The 23162-nt window shown below is 37.8% G+C and overlaps 1 protein-coding gene across 1 annotated transcript in view; it reads left to right on the forward strand.

The window, feature by feature from the left end:
- The first annotated feature begins 2425 nt into the window (after window positions 1–2425).
- LOC145767940 (nephrin-like) overlaps window positions 2426–23162 on the forward strand; it is a 32954-nt gene continuing 12217 nt past the window's right edge. Inside the window, exons 1-20 of the mRNA XM_082579538.1 lie at window positions 2426–2477; window positions 4714–4817; window positions 5945–6032; window positions 7310–7426; window positions 7932–8108; window positions 8477–8644; window positions 9143–9267; window positions 12663–12828; window positions 14050–14161; window positions 14337–14508; window positions 14864–15007; window positions 16222–16437; window positions 16777–16895; window positions 17207–17347; window positions 17989–18356; window positions 18685–18806; window positions 18998–19160; window positions 20831–21005; window positions 21511–21665; window positions 22990–23110. Coding sequence (XP_082435664.1) covers window positions 2426–2477; window positions 4714–4817; window positions 5945–6032; window positions 7310–7426; window positions 7932–8108; window positions 8477–8644; window positions 9143–9267; window positions 12663–12828; window positions 14050–14161; window positions 14337–14508; window positions 14864–15007; window positions 16222–16437; window positions 16777–16895; window positions 17207–17347; window positions 17989–18356; window positions 18685–18806; window positions 18998–19160; window positions 20831–21005; window positions 21511–21665; window positions 22990–23110 — 3005 coding nt within the window. The remainder of the gene's footprint in view (window positions 2478–4713; window positions 4818–5944; window positions 6033–7309; window positions 7427–7931; window positions 8109–8476; window positions 8645–9142; window positions 9268–12662; window positions 12829–14049; window positions 14162–14336; window positions 14509–14863; window positions 15008–16221; window positions 16438–16776; window positions 16896–17206; window positions 17348–17988; window positions 18357–18684; window positions 18807–18997; window positions 19161–20830; window positions 21006–21510; window positions 21666–22989; window positions 23111–23162) is intronic.

Raw genomic sequence — 23162 nt, forward strand, 5'->3', positions numbered from 1 at the left:
TTGATCAAACTTTGACTATTTTATGGCGTCCATTTACGACTTGATCGAACAGACCCCAAGGCAATCTGCAAGGAGTCACACTGGTTTTTCAAATACACAGAGAGAGTTCTCTACATAAGTAGCTCAGCAAATATACCCGCAAGATATTTCAAAACACAGCAGGAGTGAAAAACTAGGTCAGTTTTAATGTGCTATCATTTATTTATTAACTGAATTTTAATCCAAGCTATGAAGTGATCTTGAGATGAACAGAATTTTTTCAGCATCAGTGAAATAGACGTCATACCCTTCAAGTTTTCATGATCGCAACTTTCAGATTAATCAATTACTGTACCTGTAAATAAAAGCAGGCAGGTTTGGGAACTTGTATAATTTATTGACAAAGCTTTCGCCGCAGTGAATAATTGCAAACTTGAGTCTTTCAAAAATATTTTGCGTAGTTTGCATTGTTTGCTTATTTATCCATTACTTTATCTAGTTGTCTCGTTGGGGTCTTGTAGGTTTTAAGCTTTCCATCAAGTCGTAACATGGAAAAAAGTTTCGTCACAGATTATGGCGGTTTAAGCCTTTAAGGAACGATTACTCAAAGCAACTTTTGAAGACCGTGAATACTGAATTGAACGTGAAAAGATTTTCGAAACAAAAATATTTCAAAACGCTTCGACGAAAAATCTGTAGTCTTTCTCTAGTTTTGAGTTTTTTTTTAATTTATTTCTTCCCAAAACTTTGTTTTCCCTTTTAACAACTTATCTTCTCGTAACAGCAAAGCTGGTTGAATAGTGTTGAGTGGAAGTTCTAGTTTCAAGCAGGGTGATGATGTGAGACGTGTGCCAAAGTTTCGCGATGCAAAGCAGCTTTCAAACAGAATTGTCAATGCAATTGTTTGTACAATTTCTTGTAATTTTATCGTTATTTTACACCTGATTTGAGTGCAAGTGTAGTAGACTGAAGCAGACAACGTCTGTGCTAATGGCCAGAAACCTTTAAGTGAGAGGAAATAATCGCGATTTGCAAGAGAAAAGTTTCCAAATCATTAGATTGAGGAAAAAATATGGAAAAAAATTGGAATGTAAAAAAATAACGTCTTTTTGACAAAGAGCAGAATGTGATGGCCGGTTGTAAAGATGGAAGTAACTCCATTAGAGTTGTTTGAGGAGTTAGAATATTTTTAGATGATAAACAGAAATTTAATTGCGACAATACTTCAACTGTTGCAGAGTAACGTAAGTAGGCTATGCTAGGTAATCAAATGTTTGAAGCAAAATTAAGTTGAAATGACTTTTTGTTGCAATTGTTTTTAAATTTATAGCAATCCAACCTTTCAGAGTGCCCAAAAAGAAAGCTGATAAGCTATAAACTTTGTTTGCCTCAGACCACTGCTTCGAGCCAAAGACGTATCACATTCCGTCTTGTAAAATTATAAAAATCCAAACCTATTGACCAGCCGTCTTTAGAGAGTCAACGTGAGAACCAACGAAGGATTGACTAAAATACTTCCCTAAGATTGATTGGTTATCTTTGGCTAGGCACCTACTACAAGTTCGAGTGGCGACTGATAATTGCGCCTGAGAAAGACATGATAACTCGACAAAGGATAGCAATCAGGGATAGTTCAGAAGACCTACAGGGTTGGTGCAGCCTCAAAACGTTGCATTGAACGCGCTTGTTTACAATGGAAGTATTTTGGTGATTTTTAGACTACAGTACATACTTCTGCTTTGTCTACACTCTAGTCTACAAAAACGATGAAAAATTGGTAAGAAACAAGCAGTGTAGTTGAACGTTTTCCCACAGCCGATTGTAGCGAGACTTGACAGCCGCGATGGACACCGGCGTTTTGTCCATGATGCTGAGCTTGCCAGTATAGTTTTAGAATTTTTTAATTTTATGTATTTTTATACATTGAGTTTGTAGTAATAATAATCACTCAACAGGTCGATATTTACTGTAAATATATCAGGCTTATGTAGATGATGAGGCAAAGAAATTAGTTCTGTCCGCCTGTAAAAAAATCTAAGGCTTTGATTCATTCACCTTGGTTCTTAGATGTATATTGCACTCGATGCTTTTATGTCGTATGGATCCTTATTTTGATCCACAGGAAAGGCTGGAAAAAATGCTCAATGTTTGTTAAACAATGGTAGACGTCTTATGGTGCTACATAATCAAAAACTGGCACCGTCGTTTTGTTTAATATTTAGATTTTGATGTTTTGTAGATATTTGCTTATTAAAATAATATTTCAATAGATCAATTTTGACGTTAAGATTACGTATGCATTGTTTTGCTTTTAGTAATGACAGGATTGCTTTTTGATTAACTTTCAACTAAATTCGGAAGGGATTAATTGGAAAGCAGATTTCATCAAAGGATTGTCAGTAAATAAGAGGAATTGTACAAAAAGAGAGATTGTTTGCTCACGGAAATGATTCGAGCGTTTACGATTGCGTTTTCTTTCTCTGTCATTCTTTTGAAAGGTAAGAATAATAATTTCTCCATTACAATGAAGTGGATAGATTGTTACAGTTCCGTTTGGTCTCAGGATTTTTTTTAAACTTTACTTGACCAACTAACTTTTTTGATGAGTTTTTAAATAATCATTCAGCGTTATTTATATTGCAAGTCCCTTCAATGATTGGGGCGATCGCTCCTCTCCCTCCCAAAAAAAAAGAAATGGAGAAGTGATGCCTAGTGGCGTATTTGCAAAGTCGGATTTAATGTAAACCAACACATCATTGTGTTTTGTTGAAACCCCCCCTCTAATAATCCCCCCTCCCTCCTCTACTTGCTAGATTCGCCCCTGAGCCTACTGCATTTGAGGAGCTGGAAGTGCCCTTTCAATCAGCTATTTAATTAAGTTTGTATATTGATACAATGTCTTCAAAACGTTAAATCAATGTAAAAATGATTAATTTACGGCTATTTTGATGGCACATCGCAAACTACAGTCTGTGTCAAGGGTTTGCCACTAGATTGGGATAATGTCTTCAAACCGAAAAGTTTTGGATGAAAATTTGGGGGGTTAATAAATACCGATGTTTTACCCATTACAGTCTGAAGTTTTTCAAGAATCCGAAATAAAATTGCAGCGAAGGTAACAGGAATGGATCATTCAGCTGTCAGTGACCGAGTAGTGACAATTGTGTCGCACTGTCACGACGCAGTTGTAAGCCAATGACGATTAATGATGTCACCGCAATTTTAATACTTCCTTCATGTGTTGTTGGGGAATTAACCGCCAGGCCAACCACACCTGGTGTTTGTGACGAACCGGCTTTAATTCTCCCCGCAGCTTTGCATTCCAGGTTACAAGCCAACATAACGTAACCGATGTATTTGGCTCATAATCGGTTCATCTTCAGGCGCAATGGAATCAATTTTGTTTTGGATTGAATCTCTTTTGATGTATTTTGAGAAAGCGACCTGAAATCGAGAAATTCTTTACAGCGAGTTCTTGATTCTTGATTTCCTATTTGGTTTGATTTTTCTTTCCAATGGGCAAATGCAGCGAAAATTAAACAAATCATTTAGTTGAAAATGGTTTTGAAACTTTTAGTCTAGACAAACTCAAATATCTTTGATGCAGTTCACAAACAAAGACTTTTCATTTAAGGCTGCGAGCACTGTGGAAGATGCTTAATTTTTGTAATTGTTTACCACGTGGATTTTGGTGAAAAGTTGTAAAATATACATCATTTTTACATAATAAGATGGTAGAGTGACTTAAACACAACAGTTGCAACTACGTCATAAAAATGACGTCCACCTTACCTATAAGTCATCGTTTTTTTACATTGATTAAACGTCTACAGAGATTGAATCAATGTAGTAAAAGGCTGCTTTGCCGAGTTGGCACTAGGAGAGTTGTAACTTTGCTTTGTTGTGGGTTTTGTTTGTACCGGCTGAGTGGAGTACCCAGAGAAATTCTTCAAACGTTTTTGATTTTGATCGTTTGTAATTTGTTGTTCCATTAATAGTTTTGTTTTTCATATTTACATATTTAGTTTCATTAGTTTCATAGTTACATAGTTTTACAAAATCCATAGTTTTGTTTATTAATGAAAAAAGGGTGTTCAGTATCATTTTGAAATTCAACTAGTTTTGTTTGGTTTTGAGTTCGAAAGAAAATAATAATCATGCTTTATTTTGCGCTATTGCGACAACATACAGCAGGCTACTCTGCGAACACAGCTGCAACACAATAGACCACAAGAAGCAGCGAAGGAACATATACTGTAGTCTTCGACTCAGGTGCTCCCACATGAAGTGTATAAGAGTTTCAACACGCAGAAAGGGCCATAAAATTCAAGATGCCTGACCTCTTATCAAATGTCTTCAATGTCCCAACAATATAATGTTATATTTCAAAATGGTATTCATTAAACCTTATTTGGTTTGAAACTGTAAAATGGTTTTAAAGCGTTCAACATCCTTAGGGAAAGTTTTTTTTCAACTAGTTCTGCTGGTTCTGAACCAGTAAAAAACATTGTGAAAAGTAATTTTATTTCTGTTTACATACTCGTATTTTGACAAGTGATCAGCAGTGGTGTCACTAAGACCTCACCTTGGCAAAACGGCTGCTTTCATCCGTTCCGACTCTTACCCCATATCCAGTGTTTCCCCATCAGTATTTTTTTACCCAGATTGACCTTATTATGATGTCCTGAACACATTGTTATTTATTGAAGTATATTTAAACAATTTGTTTTTTAGTGATTGGCTCCACTGGCTTACGTTTCATCCGTCAGCCTTCGAATATAACTGTGGTTGCTGGGACTAAGGAAGTTACTTTAAACTGCTACGTGGCGAACTTCCAAGTAGGTGTTAATTGTTTTCTTGTTTTCATGCTTGTGTACCTCGGTGATGAGCAGCATTTGCTGATGCCAAAAGTTCCACCCTTCTGACATGAGTTGGATTGACAGGATTTTCTATTTTTGTACGACATTAAGAATTGAAAAAACACATGACGTTCCTCATGGCTGTCTGCATGCAGCGAGTGTCTGCTCACCAACTTTGTGCACTACTAACACTTGTGACGTTAGCCATGAAGACTGCACAACAATTATCCATATTGGTAGTACATCGTGGAAGATAGTAGACATTGCTGTTTTGGCGTATGCGTGCCTCTTCAGTGCCCCTCTACTATTAACGTGTTCTCAGTCGTCTTCGTGTGAGCCTCTGGGGTCGAGGGTCTATCCTTCTACCACCCCAGATTCACGTTCCCGGACTACACTGGAAGGCTACTAGAGAGCAGCCAGTCTTTGGTTTCATCATCCATGACACGCAGACCTTCCACTCCGTTAGGTGGCTTGAAGATGGAGCAGTCATTGATGGTGTGGTCTGTGTTCAGTGTAAGCGTGGTACCAATGAAGTCCATACGCCAAAAACAGCCTTTTTACATATTTATTCTTTCCAAGGATGACTGATGCTGGATAACTTATGCATATTTTAAACTAAACGTTATCTTTTCGAGTTTTATTTTTATTTTCCGTATGACAATGGCTGTGATTGGAGCCCGTGAGGTTTTATTAGTTGAAATAAATTTTAGAGCCTACCCAAAGCGTCAACTAGTCGTTATACAACACAATCACTCTTCCTAGGCTGCCACCTAGTCGAGCTGCATTGTTTTATCGAATCGGTGATCGAATGACACAAATCTTCAAGAAGCTTCAAGATCAAGCGGCGCTGGTTCGACTCTCGGGGTGTGCGCTTGAGCAACACACGTTAAGGACCTCTCCATTCAGCGGCATCTAATGGATGGAATAGTTTCCCGGCAACAAGACTTCAACAATCGGAAACTTCACTCTGTCAATCTCGGTGACCGGGCCTGCGTCAGTGATTCAAAGCCTCTACAAGTATGCAAAACTGCCAGGATCAAGCTCTGCAAGAAGCTTTCCCAGTCCGAGGATAAAGATTCAATCAATCAATCAATCAATTTTTTCAGGGGAAGATTAATTGGAATAAGGACGGGTTCGTTTGGCACGGCAGGTATCCAAACACACGATACACCATCGTTGAAAGCAAAAATCCAGGTAAGATCACAACAACAAAGAGTAAGACTTAATTAATTTTTTAAACTAGGTTTAGCACTTTTTTTTTGTCGTATTCAGGGTCACGACAGGCGGCTAAAGATTTAGATTAAGTGGACGGGAAGGCAAGGAAGCCAATTTTTGTTTCCACCTTCAGGCGTGCCTTTAAGTGTCTTGTCAAAGACGCAGACGCGTGCGCTTAAGCGGTGTCGAACCGGCACCCTTTCGAATGTTCTACAAGGGCTCCCACCACTCGGCTATGCAGATAACACAGCTTAGCTAATCTGCATTAATCGAATGTGGACATTTGTACAAAAATCTATTCTCTTACATAATTTATCAAAAACAGATTTGTCTATAACAATAGCATCTTTAGCTAGCAGCTGTCAAAACGGATAAAAATGTAAAATCAAAAAGAAAAAGTGAAAAATACGTCAAGCAAACAAATAAAGAAAATTCTTAGTCTTTTGGAACAAAATCTGAGTGTATAGTGTATGTTACTGGCAACTGTAACATAAACAAATTGCTGTGTAATTTTGTAGAGTTAAAGTGATACTTGTTTAATCATTTTTGTAGATTATGGAAATCACGATCGCATCCTTTATTTATCCTTGAACTGCAGAAACAATATCTTTGCCTAAAACAACCTTCTGTTTACGTGCTTTCAGTTTGAACAAAAATTTTCAGAATGTATTTCATCGAACACAGATTACGTTCCCTAAATTAAGCAGAGAAAGTACTGGAGGTGGAAAGCCTGGCTTGGTAATGTTTTCTGACATCAACAAGTTCTTCCTTTTTATGACCCGGTGAAGTGACAGTTTTGAAAACTGGTTCTCTTTTTGTTATAGATAAGTACATCCTATTGCACACACAAAGCGATTAAGTTTTATTGGGGCCTTAATTTGAAAACTCTCTCTAGAGAGACGTTTGCCCTGACTATGCTGAATTCGTACTCTACTAAGAAACAGCAAATTGCGTTCTCATCTCAGGTAGAAAGTAAATCTTGTCTTTTTTATGATGGGTAAAAGTGTATTGTTACCAGACATCACCCATCCAATGGGGGTAAATTGTAAATGTAACCCAGTTATAAATACAACAAGTTCTCTTCTTCTTCTTATGAGTTACCAAGTTAGGCAACATCTCCCAACTGCACCAACCAGTGCAATGTCTTCGTAATATCAGGGTCTACGAGATCTACATGCTTTGCAGGTCGAAACTTTGGACAATGATTTATGATGTGCTGTTCTGCAACAATTCATTATTTTTTACTTATGACGCAGGTGAGCAGAATCTGAGAATTAGCAATGTGTCTGTGGAAGACGATGGGATGTTCAGCTGCCAAGCCACAACCTCCAGTGATTACTTGGAGTCAAGAAGTGTTTATGTCACAGTGCTAGGTATGTTGGATCAATCAATGCGAAGGAAAGTTTCTTTTCAACGTTTCTTTTATTGCAAATCAAAATTTTCGTGTCATTGCCGTTGTTCATTACTAAGTTACCTTGTCACATCACTTCAAAAGTGGTAAACGTTGAAATATTGTAAAAGTGGTAACCATTCATGATATGGTGCGAATCAAATCAGTTCACGTGTCCCATTAACCAGCTCATAGTGGCCGAGTGGTTTCGCTTTCAGCTCTGGTGCTGGTAGATCTGAGATCGATTCCTGGTCGGATCAAACCGAAGACTTTAAAAACGGTATCGATTGTACCTTTTTTGCATAGCGCGGTGAGTATAAGTCGGGTAATAATGTTGTAATTACATTGTAAACCTGATATAAAATTATAAATGAGCCCTATCGCTAAAAGACCTTCGCTGTTGTAGAGAGAACAAAAATAAATCCATAACATTATCATCATGTTATGCCAAGTTTGAATTTCACCATTATATGATTTGTTTTTCACAGTTTCCCCCGAATTTATCACCATCTCTCCATCGCTGGGCCACGTCATCACCATCAAGGACAAGGATCACAAGACCGTTCGTTGCCAAGCAACCAGCTCCAAACCTAGGGCGTTCATTAGGTGGAGGATTGGTGGCGTTGCTAAGCCCGTGACAGAGAACGAAGTCAAAACGATTCCAGGTATAAATGATTCAAAGCAGGAAGATGACTAAGCCAAAAACAGGTCTTAGAAGATAACACATTATGCTGCAATGAGTTTTACTCGTGTTCTTGTCCTAAACCGAATTGTAAAACTGTCGTTATTAAGGCAGGAACTGGCAAACTCCTCAATTTTAACGATTAGCTTTGAAAGTTTTAAAATCACCATGCACAATATACCACAATACAAACAGTAAATGTGATGTTTCATTGAACACGTTGAAAAACGCTCAGATTGTCCTTTGTTTACAGTTTTTCAAACACAAAAAAGCAATTCCTTGTTTTGAAGGTGAAATGCTCAATGTTGACAGAAATTGTATTGCACTCATTTCTCTATACTTCCGCTGCAGATTCCAAGCTGGTAACGACCAGTAGTGCGTTCAACTTGAGCCCGGATCGTTCCCAAAATGGGACCCTAGTAGAATGCATTGTGGCCCATCGTGCGTACGGCTACGCAAGTGACGTCCGACCGCGGCAAACGCGGGAAGAAGCAGCTACAGCGCTTGTAAACGTCATTTGTGAGTTCAGTTGAACATTTTATTTTCAGCCATTATCAAGTTCCTTCATAGCTGAAGCCATTATTATCAACGTTCATTCTGTAGTAGCCAAACATTAGAAAATTTTCTTATATGTTTGTTGAGTAACAAAGGAAAGATTGCATAAATGTAACTTCACAAGGTCGATATAGGATTTATTTTATCTAAATATCAATAGATTTATAATAAACTTGGTTGCGACCTGGGAATGTTGGTTGAGTTAAAACTGCCACAGTCGACAAGCCCATTTCATTGGGGTAAACAACTCAACATTATTGCATAAAATGGCCAATGCCTCATCAGCTATTTTTAAATAGAGTAGGCCCTAAAGCAGTTTTATCATTTTTGGGATTAACAGTTAAAAGCTTGCAATTTGAAAGCAACGTTTTATTTCAAAGCAGTTTCAAAACATTACAAACCAAGTTTTGGAATAACCATTTGTCAAAACAAGCAATCATAGGCTATTTTAACAATTTGCAGACCCCCCGGGCCCTCCCACCATAACAGGACATGATATGGATGCTCCCATTGTTGCCGGTACCACCATTGTGCTGATGTGTACAAGCTATGGGGGAAACCCCTTGGCCACCATTACGTGGATGCTGGTGAGTGGTGAAATGCAACTGGATGACTGTTTAAAAAGTTCAATTTTTTTATCCAATTTTTACTTTGCTTCTGACCAAGGTTGTCTGTAGCAGTGGCGTATCTATAAGCAAGAGGTTAAGGCGACGAAAATCATTACTCTCTCAAACACGCTTTAACGTTCGTGTTTTGTCGCTTCTACCTTTTTCCAGACCCCTGCTATGTTACGGCAAGTAGCCTAATATATTTTTTTGGCTTGATGGCCGAAAATAAAAAAAAATATCATGGTGATGACTGCCACCTCTAAATCATAAAAATTAATTTTATTTATTTAGTTATGTGAAAGATCAAATGTGGTTTTGGCAAAAGTTGTTTGCTATCTATCATTTTATCGCAAAAACATTGTGCGTCGAAAGATTATCGCTGGTAAAAAATAAAACCTCAATTTAAATATTGCTGAACTTGCACTCCCTATAGTTACCAGTCGGATCAACTCTCGGCGCTGTAATGCCAGCCATTTGTCTGGGCGTCCAAAATTCACAGATTAAATAACCACATCAATGAATTACGGATCAGGAAACCGTGGTTCAATTCTTACCTCGTGCGAGTAAGAAAATATTAGAGCATGTCCCGTATTTGGTCGATGGACAAGTATAATGTCTTTCAGTGGGAACGTTAAACTGTCAACCTTGGTGACAAACTCATTGTCAGTGGTTTAACATCTTTACAATTAGGCCTTCTCAAAACTTCCAAGTTTCTGCTTTAGAACAAGTTCTTTTAATTTAAGGAAGGTGTCTAAATTGCGTGTTACCAATTTCTTGGCTTTCATCGCAACTGACTTGGACATTGCAGCCTCGATAGTTCTATCTGATGAAAAATGATTTATTTACTTTCTTGCAATGTTGACAAGAAGCAATTTGCGTTCAATAAATTTTCTTGCACTCTAGGGTGTGATGCGTTAATAAGAACGTGTCATATATATTAAAATTATCGATTTCGGTTATTTCGATCTTTTGGCTTCATACTCGGGTGCTCTCCTTGTCAAATGAGCAATGAAGCGTGAAATGTTTTCGCGTTTGAGGTCATACTCATAATACAACGTTTTTACACTTCGTCACTTCGCATTAGAATATGTAAATATAGATTAACTGAAATTTTTAGCAATTTTGTAACGTTGCTATTATACCTGGTTGTCCTTCGGGTTGTATAGAACACAAATGAAGTAGAAATTCATTCACAGTTGGTAACTTATTTCGAAGAGTTTTTTTTAAAGAGATCGCATTGTAAAAGCTTTGTTTAGTTTTTGTTCAGATAAGGTTCTTGAAGCAATTAAATCTAAAGATACAATTAAATCTTGAATAAAAAAAACCACAAAACCTATGTGAATGGTATGATAGCTTATGGGATATGAAACTTTTTTTACACATTTGACACGCTATGATTTGATCTTTGAAGGGGCACTGTAAAGTTGGTTATCGTAGAATTAAAAACAAAGATAAAACATAACTGGTTGTCACGAATAGTTGTGGGTTGTTATGTCTATCTCTGCGTATGCATCGGTGAAGGATTCGATATCACCGGTAGCTTCACCATGACAGTCGATGATTTTTAGGTGTAGGAGTTAAAATTTCAAAAGGTTAAAGATTCGATGACTAAGTCCGAGTTTCGATGTTACAATTGTACTTTGATTTCGCGTTATCTTTGTACATAACCGCGAGCTCTGATTGACGAGAGTCCAGGCAGCAAATCAGTGATTTTAGCATTGATTCAACGTCTACAGAGGTCGAATGAAAGCAAAAAAGATTGTTTGCTGGCTGAGAATGTTTGGAAACTCGTGGCACAGATTAGATGGAAATGGATTTGTATTATCAAGTCGATATCATTTAGATATGCCATTGTGTATGCTTTATCTTTTTACAATGCCAATGAAAACCGAATGCAAAGTTATAGCGTTGTATAGCGTCATTTTAACATTGCTACAGAAGATTTTAAAACTTTGCCGAGCTGGGGAGTAAGCGTGCCGGCAGACGTGTATCTTCTTGATTGTCTAAAAAGAATTCATCCCGTCTTATCGTCGCTGATTCAGCAATTGTCTGTTTTTCAAGTGGTAGATTCTTGAGTCAAATTTCATAACTTAATTTTACGAGGCCCATTCCTTCGTGTCAGGTGTGTGGCATAATGGAAGTGATTCATCGTGATTTCTTTTGAAAAGGTTTATAGCTTTCTGCGCATCTTATCACCACTTAAAATAAAAGACTTCAGATATAATTTTCCTCCTAAAGAATTTGATAATTCACAATTTATGCTCGTTCGTTCGTAAGAAGCAGAAAATATGTGGTTAGCCGAATAGAAAGACTTTGAGCTAAATTTTCGTCAAATCGTCAAGTGTGGCCTGTTATTCCGTTGAGAGGGGAATACATGGGACATCCAAAGATGACGTAGTTGGCTATTTGTTCCGTCGCACCTCACTGACACGCAGCAGAGACTCTCATCCTCCAACGTGTCAAGCAAGACAAAATATCCGAAATAGCGTCAAAGCATTGGAACCTCTCTCACACTTCAGACTGATGGTGCTTTCATTGATGATGATGATACTACAAGTCCTTGTGTTCCAAGCTTTTTTCTGAGCAAACGTCGCCGTTGTTATGATAGCCACGTTCTTGTAAACTTTTCTCTTTGTTTGAGCGATGCTGAGCGCCCTCTAGGTATAGCTCAGTGTTCTCTTGGTGCCCACTTGATTTATTTTAGAAATCGGATGAAATATCGAAATATCGTATGACCGTAAACTCGTTGCAAACTCAACTTTGTCACTAAATTATAAATTAGTATAAAAGTCACCAACCTGGCTGATTTTAATTACTTAGTGTATGTAATTGGAGGGATGGCGCAGCAAATCAGACGTTGACTTTCCAATAATGCAAACCATGTTCTACACCCAGGTTGTTGATAAACACCGTTTACCTTTACCGAGGGTGCGATAAATTGAGTGGGCATATAGTTGCTGAAAGAAAGGAACTGGTCACTCCCTCTCCTTTGTGCCGAAGGCTTAGTGTGACCTTTATCTTTATGTGCAATAGTTATGTCGCATCTTGGTTGGTTGGTAATAGATCATTGCAGTGGCGTACGCAGGATTTTCTCAAGGGGGGGGCCATTGAGAGTAGCGTAACCAGGAATTTTGAAAGGGGGAGTTTTACGGCCGGCGGGCGAAGCCCGACGGCGTTTTCGCCTAATACGACACCCAGTGGCGAGGGGTGTGGGGGGCCTCGCAGGGGGGGGGGGGGCATGGCCCAATGGCCCCCCCCCTGCGTACGCTAGTGGATCATTGTATGTCTTTTAATTTGCTATGATAGTTAAAAAATAAAACAAAGATTGAGAGACATTTTTCTTTTTCACTTAAATTTGTTCTATTATTTTTTAGAATGATGTCGTCATTTATCGAGAGTACACTCACCATGGTAACACGTCAAAAAGTGTGTTGAACTACGTCGTCAAATCTAACGACGACAAGAAGATGATCACGTGTTCATCTGGCAACCCTGCCACAACTGAAGACTTGACCTCCAGCGTCAAGCTCAACGTTTTATGTAAGTCTTACTTAGACTTGGTTTTGCGAGTAGGCCTACCTGTTTTTGGTTTTTATGACAAAGTTGTGCAATTAGAAGGTTAAACTGAAAATGTTTAACTGTTCAAGTTACTTGTTGATATGTGTATTCTTATAAATTCTATTGTGTCCTTGACTTGCAGTCTGTCGTTAAAGAAAGCGAATTTTTCCTAATTATTTTATGTTTCAGTTTTACAAACAGCCTTTCTCTTTTTTTTCGCTGATCAAACTTAGCAATTATAGTTTTTTTAATCCCAGTCAGACTAAGTTCTCTGAAAGCCTCTTTGTCTGGCCTAGATTTGGTAAGGATCTGGTCAGATCTGTACCCGATCTGGACTAGATAAAACGGCTGTCTCGGTTTTTTCGTTGGATAACGGTTGACTGTACGATAAAAGTGTAGCCTAGCTTACATTGTCGCAACATTCAAAAAAGGTTAATTGTTTTTTTAATTAAAAAATTTAAACATTTTACGTAAGGTTGACTAAATATCAAATACAAGCAAGTTGTTCCAGACAATGGTTCACCTAATCAAACGTCATATCAAAAACCGTTCAAGTCTACTGAATATTACGTCATGGAAGTTGCTAGAAAATGTGTCAAAATTGCACCATCGTTCATAAGACTTGTGTCAAACCTGTTTGGACCTGTTTGGGCCTGTTTCAGTTTGAAACCTGTTTAAACAGGAAATATTACATCAGCTTTAAACACCTGTTTGAATGACTTCATAATTGTCTTTCATTATTGCGTCACAGTACTGCATATGTGAGTTTGAGATATTGCTATCTCTTCTGGTCATTCGTAAAATGATTGTTTGAAAGTTGGCCGCACATTTAACTGTTTGCTTAGTGCTTGCTAACTGGACAAAAGTTCCGTCTTTTATCCAAGTAATCTGTATCGTAGTGACAGTTTTTAGAGGTGTACGGCGTTGCATCTCGATTTCGATAGCCGCGAGCTAATTTTACAGGAATACACTTATTGAATAGACGTTTCAAGGAGTGTTTCTTTTTTGGTCGATACATACAGACGAACAGATTCGGGAATCTTATGTTACAATTTTCCCACGAAGAGATTATGGTTTACCGCTGTGACCACAAGTTGCAAGCCTAAATTACTTCATTGCATTCTTATTTTGGCTAGAATATATAAATGCACACTTTTAATTGAAAGTTATTTGAATTTAAGACAAGACCACATTTTATCTCAGACCCTCCATCTGATGTCCAAGTGACGCAATATCCGGTGGGGGCGGTAGAGAACAGCTCACTCACCCTGACATGTCGGACCACTGCCAGCAACCCAAGTGCCGACATCAGATGGTGAGCTGGTTTCAACAATGTAAAATTTATGAAGCTTTGTTAGAAAAATTAGACGTAAAACTTTATCTCATCTAACATTTCATTTATTGAAAGTGATAGAAAATAATCAAAATATATTCGATTTTTCCTGTTGGAATATTTTTTTTATCAACATTTTGCACTAGAATATTTTTAGGTATCGAAACAGCAACCTTGTTTCTAAAAGTCAAAGCTCCTCAAAGTCGACGATCACAAAACAATCAACTTTCACTCAATCGGTGTTGACCCTGAACAATGTGAAGCGGGATGACGTCAGCATTCCGTACGTTTGTGTCGTCACCATACCTCGACTGCATTACGTTAAAGAGGTAAGAATTTGTAAGAGGCGGCATTTCATATTCTTGTCAGTTATTTTTATTTAGTTACCAAATACACTGGAAGGTGTAGAGCCTGAAATAAGAGTTTATATTTACCGAGGGTTACGAGGGTACATGAAACAAGTTTTATTTGGTTGATCCAACATTAATTCCTTCACTGCGAGACTTAATTTTAAACAAAAATTATTACAAAGTCAAATTTTTGATTAAAGCAAGTTAAACTCTCACTACGGTTCAATCTATTTTTTATTGTGTCTTTAAAAACCATAACCTTAAAATATTTGTTTCTTTTAACGGTAGATTTTTCTGATCCTGAACAAATTATTATCTGTTCGTTGTTTTGAAGGTTGCAAAGGCTCTTGAAATTTATTACCCTCCGTTAGCGGTCACTGTTGAGATTTATTACTTGAGTCAATCACTGACTTCAGCATCACCAACGCATTTGCTCCTTGAAGAAGGAAAAACCGTTCAGATGAGATGTGCGGCAATTGTGAGTCATTGCTCACTCATGATTAAATTGTTTTGCTGATGAATATGGTGTTTTTTTCTCTATAACTATAAACGGACAATTTGGAAGTACGAAGGTTTGTTACGGCCAATCTCTGTACAAATCAAACGTCATATAAAACCGTTCAAGTCTACTGAATATTACGTCATGGAAGTTGCTAGAAAATGTGCCAAAATTGCACCATCGTTCATAGACTTGTGTCAAACTTGTTTGGACTTGTTTGGGCCTGTTTAAACAGGAAATATTACATCAGCTTTAAACACCTGTTGGAATGACTTCATAATTGTCTTTCATTTATTGCGTCACAGTTACTTTCTACGTGAATTTGAGATATTGATATCTATTCTGGTCATTCGTAAAATGATTGTTTGAAAGTTGGCCGCACATTTAACTGTTGGCTTAGTGCTTGCTAGCTGGACAAAAGTTCCGTCTTTTATCCAAGTAATCTGTTGTGTAGTGACAGTTTAAGTGGTGTAGGCGTTGCACCCCCTCGTTTTCGGTAGCCTCGGGCTAATTTTACAGGAATACACTGTTTGAAAAGAAGTTCAAGTGTGTGTTTCTTCGGTCATTATATACAGACGAACGGATTAGGGAACTTTATGTTAAAATTTTCCCAAGAGATTATGGTTTACCGCTGTGACCAAGGTTGTATGAAATTAACAGTAACAAACCTAAGAAAGTGGCCTATACAATGCAAACAACTTTGAGTCCTTTCATTTTTTAATGTAATTCCCTTCTCTGTCTGTATATTTCCTTTGTTGCACTGATTGATTTTCATACACCCTTTTATTTATCCGCCAATGGCTGTCCCTTATTTTTTTGTTAAAAAGTTAATCCTAGTTTGGAATCTGTAGGTGTCCAATCATAAGTTAAAAAAATTCTGGCTGGGTATGTTATATTATGTGTTCGTTTAAGATAAGACAAGAAGCAGTTTATTCATCGTTGTATGAAAAGTGATAACATGTAAACGTAAAAACATAAATAAATCGGCATAGCCTACAACTAAAAGAAAGCAACGATGGGAGCTCCCAGTCATGAAGTCGAGCAGCCACTTTATGTATAGTATTTTTACATAGAGCAAGATGACTAGTCTGATCTCATGTCGATGAACAAGCAAGTCAGGAATAAAATAGTTTTAATTAACATTCCATCAGACTGCGAAAGAAAAATAACTAGTTCATAATTTTGTTGCTCAGGGTGGGAATCCACGACCCACATTAAATTGGTACAAAGACGGGATTCCCCTCTCAGAAGAAGATGACCATATTCATCTTCAGTCTGGAACCACAGATGATCAAACTTTCAGCACTTTCGAATTAACCTTAGCTGCCGATGACAATAGGAGACGATATGAATGCACGGCTTCCAACGTAGCTACTGACATACCAAGGCGTCATAGTCAAACTTTGCAGGTAATTGCCTAACGCTACTACGGGATTATCTTCTACTTGATATCTATCTAATGATAGCGAATTTGGAATTAGCAAATGGTTTATAAGCAAGAATTCCGCATGAACCAAATTTTACGCGTTTGGCCTTTTGATGATGATGTTAAAATAGCTGAAATAGGAGCCAAACTTGCAAACACAAGTAGCCTAAATAAAGACTTTAAATGTTCGACGTGTCAATCAATTTTAGGTCATAAGTTAGAACATTGCTCACCTAAACAACATAACCTTGGTCGTTTTGGAGATTGTAAATTCCATCCTTTGCTTCTAACTCTTAAAAATAACAACAAAATTTTTATTTAGGTCCTTTTTCCCCCCGCTAGTTTGTCGATTGAACAATCTCCACTAGCGCCTGTTAGTGGACAACCAATGAGCTTAATTTGTCGCACATCTTCAAGCAACCCGGTAGCAACAGTCACGTGGTAAGTTGTTTGCTAGCACTGCAATGATATGAGTAAAGTCACTGGCGATTAAACGACTGTTTTTGACACAAAAAGTGTGGACCGAGAGGATTCGGCTTTTATATTTTAATACCAAACATTATCTCTGCCCTTGTAAAATACGTTTGTAAATAATGAAACACAATGAAAAGTCAACCTTGAAACAAATTATAGATTGCAACGAGCTTTTCGAACAATTTTTTTCTAAAAGGTCTTCATTTTTAAAAGTAGGCTAGTTCAATTTTACGCAATTTTGCGAAAACAGGCGTTCACGTTTGTATTCTTTTGCTTAGGCTTCGAGATGGAAATCCATTATCTACAGAATACCCTGCTGTTGTCACAACAGAACCAAGCCGCTTCGCTGGGTTCATCGCGATCAGTCGCGTAACGCTGACCCCAACCCAACAAGATCATGGTGCAGTGGTGACATGCAGGTAAGGACAAGAGATGGTTCGCTTCTGAATGTATGGTAAAGAAAAGATAGCTTACTGGTCGAAGTATTTTTGTATCACAAATCCACTCTTAAAGTTCCTATTGTATGTCGTAATAAAGCTAATTATTAGGTCGAAGTAAGGTATTTTTCATTCACTTTATGCGGTGCTATCGAAACAAATAAATTGAGTGGATGACGCAGCATGCGAGATTATCGGACACAAACTTACATTCTCACTAAAGTACGCTTGCGCTTTTTAGCAGGGTTCATGTATTTGAGAAGGTGTTTCGTTGTTTGACTGCTGTTCTTTACCTATCGCAAACACCACGATTGGTTGGTTATTACTCACGTCATAAAAGTCACGAGAGTCTTTTTAAGATCCTGTTCCGAACTTTAAAATGTTGAAAGCAACAATTCGATTGCTCTTCGAGATGTGTTGTTACAATTAGCCTCTTGTTTTTATAGTTCTTTTAATCATTTTCCTTGAGCATAAAATCACCAAGTAGTGCATCCTATGAATCCATAATTGGGCTTCTCTCTAGCACCAGCTTGCTTGACATGCAGTTGTTCTCTTGTATTGCCTACCCTACCTCATTAAGCTTATTTTGCCTTCTAATTCCCTTTACTTTTTTTTCGTTTCAGTGCAAAAAATGGAATTCTAAAGAAATCTGCAAATAAAGATATCTCGCTGAATGTTGAATTTTCTCCTTATTTTGAATCCGAAAGCTTCCGATTTAACGCAACAGAAGGCGAAGAGAGTTTCGTTGTTTTTGTTCCCGCTATAGCGAATCCATCTAACATGACGTACCGATGGTGGAGGTTACTTCCGGTTATTTCAGGAAGTCCATTCGAAAAGGTCTTCTTAGGGTCAGATGGAAAGTTTTTAACTTCAGTTTATGAAGGAATCCTTCGAATACAAAACATTCGAAAAGAAGATGCTGGTCTCTACATCTTGGAAGCAACCAACCCAAGAGGATCAGCAGAAATAAACGTCACGGTCAATGTACTTTGTACGTATATTTTTTCAAAGCGTATCTATTGTAATCCGTATACGTGCGATGAACCTGGATGAACCCTGCTTAAGTCATCAAGGTTTTACGGATTTTTTTCTAGAAGAATAGTTTTTTCTTGTGCAGATGCAGTGGTTTGTTTTAAACGAAGTCCTGACTGAGATTGAGAACGAGAAATGTTTCCATCTCGAAATTTGAGTTCAAAATAGTTCTTAACTTCTTATATTCAAGTTTTTAAATGTATGAAAATAAAGTTGTTTCAAACCGATTCAAACTTGTCACAGCAAAATCTTATACTTTTCAACCTCAACCGGTGTGAATTTTTCAGATCCTCCAACCATTATTGACATCAACGGTCCTTCACTTGTAAGCGTTGGGGAAAACATCACATTGATCTGTGAGGTTGAAAATCACCCATTGACCCACTTAGATGTTACTTGGGTGAAACAAGTGAGCACAAGATTTGATAGAAATGTCATGAATTGTTTGTGCGGTTTTCTGATCAACTTAATCTTGTAGGAAACTGACAGCTTTAATCAAACAATGAATTGGTACGTTTTTGCAATCTATCATTAAACATTGCATTGTCACTCGCATAACCACATTTTTGTATTTTCTAACTTGTGATTTCAAATATTCAGCCTCCCAATACCCACCACAGAAAGTTTGAAGTCATTACTTCGAATGGACGAAGTCAGTTGAATATATGGGGGACCACCGCTAGTGACAGGGGAACTTACACTTGCGTAGCCTCGAACGGAGTGGGAGAAGATACTAAGAGATCATTTTCCTTGAAGATTTTATGTAAGTAACTGCAGCTTTAAAACAGCACTTGCTGTTTTCAGCAGCAGATTGTCTTGCTTTTTGGCTTTCTACCTAGAAGCCAAGTAATTTTGTTTGTTTTAGTTCAAAGGATGAGTCACATAGCCAACATTTTGCATACCCTACATCCAGGGCCGGATTAAGGGTACTTTAGGCCTAAGGCTGTTTACTAGAGAAGGGCCTAATTTTGCAAACCAAGCTACAAAAAGTAATAAAAATACATACATAAAAAATTGAAATTATTTACTGCAAAATAACATAAACATAACATAAAAATGGCTGATGATGGCACATAGGCTAATTGGTTTTGGAAACAAACACAATTTGTATTGTCAAATTTGAAGCTGATGAAAAAGATTTTGGAAAGAAAGAAATGGATACCTATATGGTAATACAGTACTTTACCTAATGACACTTTAAACCAGGGGCTTTCAATTTTTTTTCACCGCGACCCCCTCAGAGCAATCAATGTAGTTTCGCGCCCCCCCCCCCCCCCCCATAAAAGTGTTCAACAAAAGCATATTTAATGCAAAATTTAATCCAATCTGATTCATGCCGACATCCAGTTATGTTTAGTTTTGCTGTTCCAACGTAAACTTCCGAAACGAAAAACGTTTTTTAGCGATGTTATCACAGCTTTTATTACTGTACATTTCCTCTGATTGTTATTTCCATTTTTTATCAGTCTTAGCTAGATAATAGGAGAAAAAATAATGACGTTTTTGCACTTTCACCGGTTGAATTTATTGCAATCTTTTATGGATTTATTTAAATTAATTTCAGTGAGATGGTTGGTGCTGCATATTATTAAGTATTAAGTTTGTGAATGCGTACACTTGTTGCTGAAAGAACTTTCAAACAAAATAGGCGACACTAATTTTATTCAATGCCATTGAAAACGATACTGAGAAATCTATATTTTGCATAGGATTCTACATAATTTTGTTTTTTTACCATAGCTTTTTTAATCTTTTTGTTTATAAACCACAGTTTTTAATCTTTTCTGGAAACAGAATTGAAAACAATTATACACTAGAATTTCAAGCGCCTCGCGAACCTCTGAAAAACGGCTCGCGACCCCCAGGTTGAAAAGCCCTGCTCCAAACTCAATTTCGGTAAAAGTGGCGCCTACGTGGTTTTCGAAATGGGATCTTCATATGTATTGACTCAAACTCAGTCATTCGATTTTAAGCAAAAACTGTAACTTACTGGTACTGGGTTTGTATCACTATCAGCCTTACAAAAATTGAGGGCCGATTTTTTTCAGGGCCTAAGGCTATAGCCTTATTAGCCTAATGGTTAATCCGACCCTGCTTACATCACGTAAGTTAAAACCAACTTTACCCTACGGGTGGGCATTGGACAGCAAGAGAAGCCTCTTTCTCTGTTAATAGCTCACGAAGGTCTTGACAGTGTTCTGCAAACTTAATAATATAGACTACTTCTGATTGTTGAAATAATATTTGTTGAATTGTGTAAATCCTGCATTATCTTTAATACCGCACTTCTTGTATAACTACGTACCATGCTTCCGCTTCGTTGGTCTGCCGTGTCTATTGCTACCACACTAAAGTGAATGACTTTTCTGGTTCAATGTGCAAAACTGGCTTTTCTCATGATAAATTAAAAAAAAAATTATTTACTGTTTGAAGTTGGAGCAGTGATTGATCGACAAGAAACTGCCAGCAAAATTGCCATGCCTCCAGCCAATAGTTTGCCAGCTCATGTTGCTCTTGTCTGTACGGCATCTGGCAACCCTGGCATTACATTCCTGTGGAGGATGGCAAATGGAAGCGCTATTCTCACCAGCTCAAACGAAGATGACTTGTGAGTAAAATCTACTAATTGTACTTAAAACTCCAAACATTTTTATGTTAAAGCAATTTCACAATCTTTACCAATTTGTCACTTTTGCTGTTTATAATTCTTTTGGCTCACTGGTATAATTTGACCTAGCTGGGGAATGATTTCGTCTAGGCAGCTTCTGCCGTGAAAAAATGTTTATTTTGGGTGGGCACTGGGTAGAGTAGAAAATATTTGTTTTCTACGTTTCTCTGTTCAAATCGTCCTTCAAAAATATGTGTTGCAATGAAAGAGATTGTTCAATGCTCAAATAATCTTTCTATTCTTTTATATATTTAAATTTGTGAGTTTTCTGAACCAATTGTCATTTTTTAACGAAATGTGCCTTTACTCAAATAGGCTACTAACCAACCATTTTTGTGACGTGACATGAACTATTTACACTTAAAACTAAGCAAGATAGATACTGGTCTTATGAATCAAAACACGATCGATTTATCGCGATTGAATTTTGTTACTTTCGTCACAGTTTCAACATTGATCACGTCATTCATGACAATGACGTGTACACCAGTCACTTGTACGTCAGAGTTGATGACGCATCCACGTCAGAGAGTTCGTACATTTGTGAAGCTACCAACGTTTTGGATAAAGACTTTGTGACTATCAAATTAGTTCCGCCAGGTACAACTAAACTAATTTTCCCCAGGAAGAGACTCGGCAGTGACCAGGGAGGGTTGCCGGGTACTCTTGGAAGATTTCGGATAGCATTAGTATGACATTTGGAAATTTTGAGGGCACGTTTTTAAAAATGTTTCATTTATAGTGCAGCACTTCACTGATGGCGCAGAGAATTAAACATTGACACTAACAAATATCTGAATAATTTGTTAACTGTTTGACCCAGCGTATGACAATATAGCCTAGGCCCAGTGGCGTACGCAGGATTTTCTCAAGGGGGGGGGGCCATTGAGAGTAGCGTAACCAGGAATTTTGAAAGGGGGAGTTTTACGGCCGGCGGGCGAAGCCCGACGGCGTTTTCTCCTAAAACGACACCCAGTGGCGGGGGGTCTGGGGGGCCTCCCCCAGAAAATTTTGAAAAATTACTTCGAATTTGGTGCATTCTGAGAGCATTTTCAACAAAAATGTGGGTATGAATATTCCTGTAAAATGGTGCTGTCAGGTGGCATAGCAAAAGGATAAGATCATGTTTTCTTCGGCATTTTTCGGAAATAAAGCTAGACGTTTTCATGATATCCCAGTATGGTTTTAGTTTAGACTTTATCCATTTCTTTCTCACTATAATAGGCTTACAGAACACTATGCTACATTGGCATACCTGGGGTGGGGTAGGTGGATTGGGCCATGTATTTCGTATTGGCTTAGTCTATATTGTTAATTGCTTTGACAGAGCAATGCAAAACATATTAAATGGCTTAATCTACGTCGTTAACTACTAAAACATTTTAAAGGGGGGGGGGGGGCCATGGCCCAATGCCCCCCCCCTGCGTACGCTAGTGCCTAGGCCTACCGATTCATCGTTTTTTGTCCGAATTTTATGCCACTTAGCAACTGTGATTGATGCCATTTCGATCTTTATTCTTGGATTGGGAAAGTTATTTTGAGAGCGCAAACTTGACAGTGTTGCATACTTGCAAAGGCTTTGAACCATAAACGCACACCTTGTCGCCTAGATTGGCAGAGTGAAGTTTCTGATTGTTGGAAGTGTTATTTTTGCTAGAAAGGCCTAGTGGTCCTCCTGTCAACAATAATAATCCTGTAGTTACTTGAAGTATACTGGATAATAAAAGTGAGCAGATCTTACCATTTGGCTTGATAGGAATAGTTTGTTCCCTTCTCATTCTGGCAGCTACTTCCGCTTATGTGTTTGGTTCGACATCTTGACAGAAACGTTGGTAGACCATTAAATTCTATGCTATCTTCATTAAATTGTTGGCAGCTCAGGTTAATATGAACTTTCAAATCTCAATAATCTTGTCAATTGAAGGGCGACCAGATCCCCCCTATGGAGTGCAAGTGATGGATTCGACGTTTAATTCGATTTCGTTGTCGTGGCAACCTGGATTTGATGGGGGAGCGTTACAAACCTTTTCTTTGCAATATAAATTGTAAGTTACACAAAACAAGTACGAACTACAGTATGATTAGTGGCAGGGCCGT

Source organism: Aplidium turbinatum, chromosome 1, assembly GCF_918807975.1.
Source record: "Aplidium turbinatum chromosome 1, kaAplTurb1.1, whole genome shotgun sequence".
Taxonomy (NCBI): domain Eukaryota; kingdom Metazoa; phylum Chordata; class Ascidiacea; order Aplousobranchia; family Polyclinidae; genus Aplidium; species Aplidium turbinatum.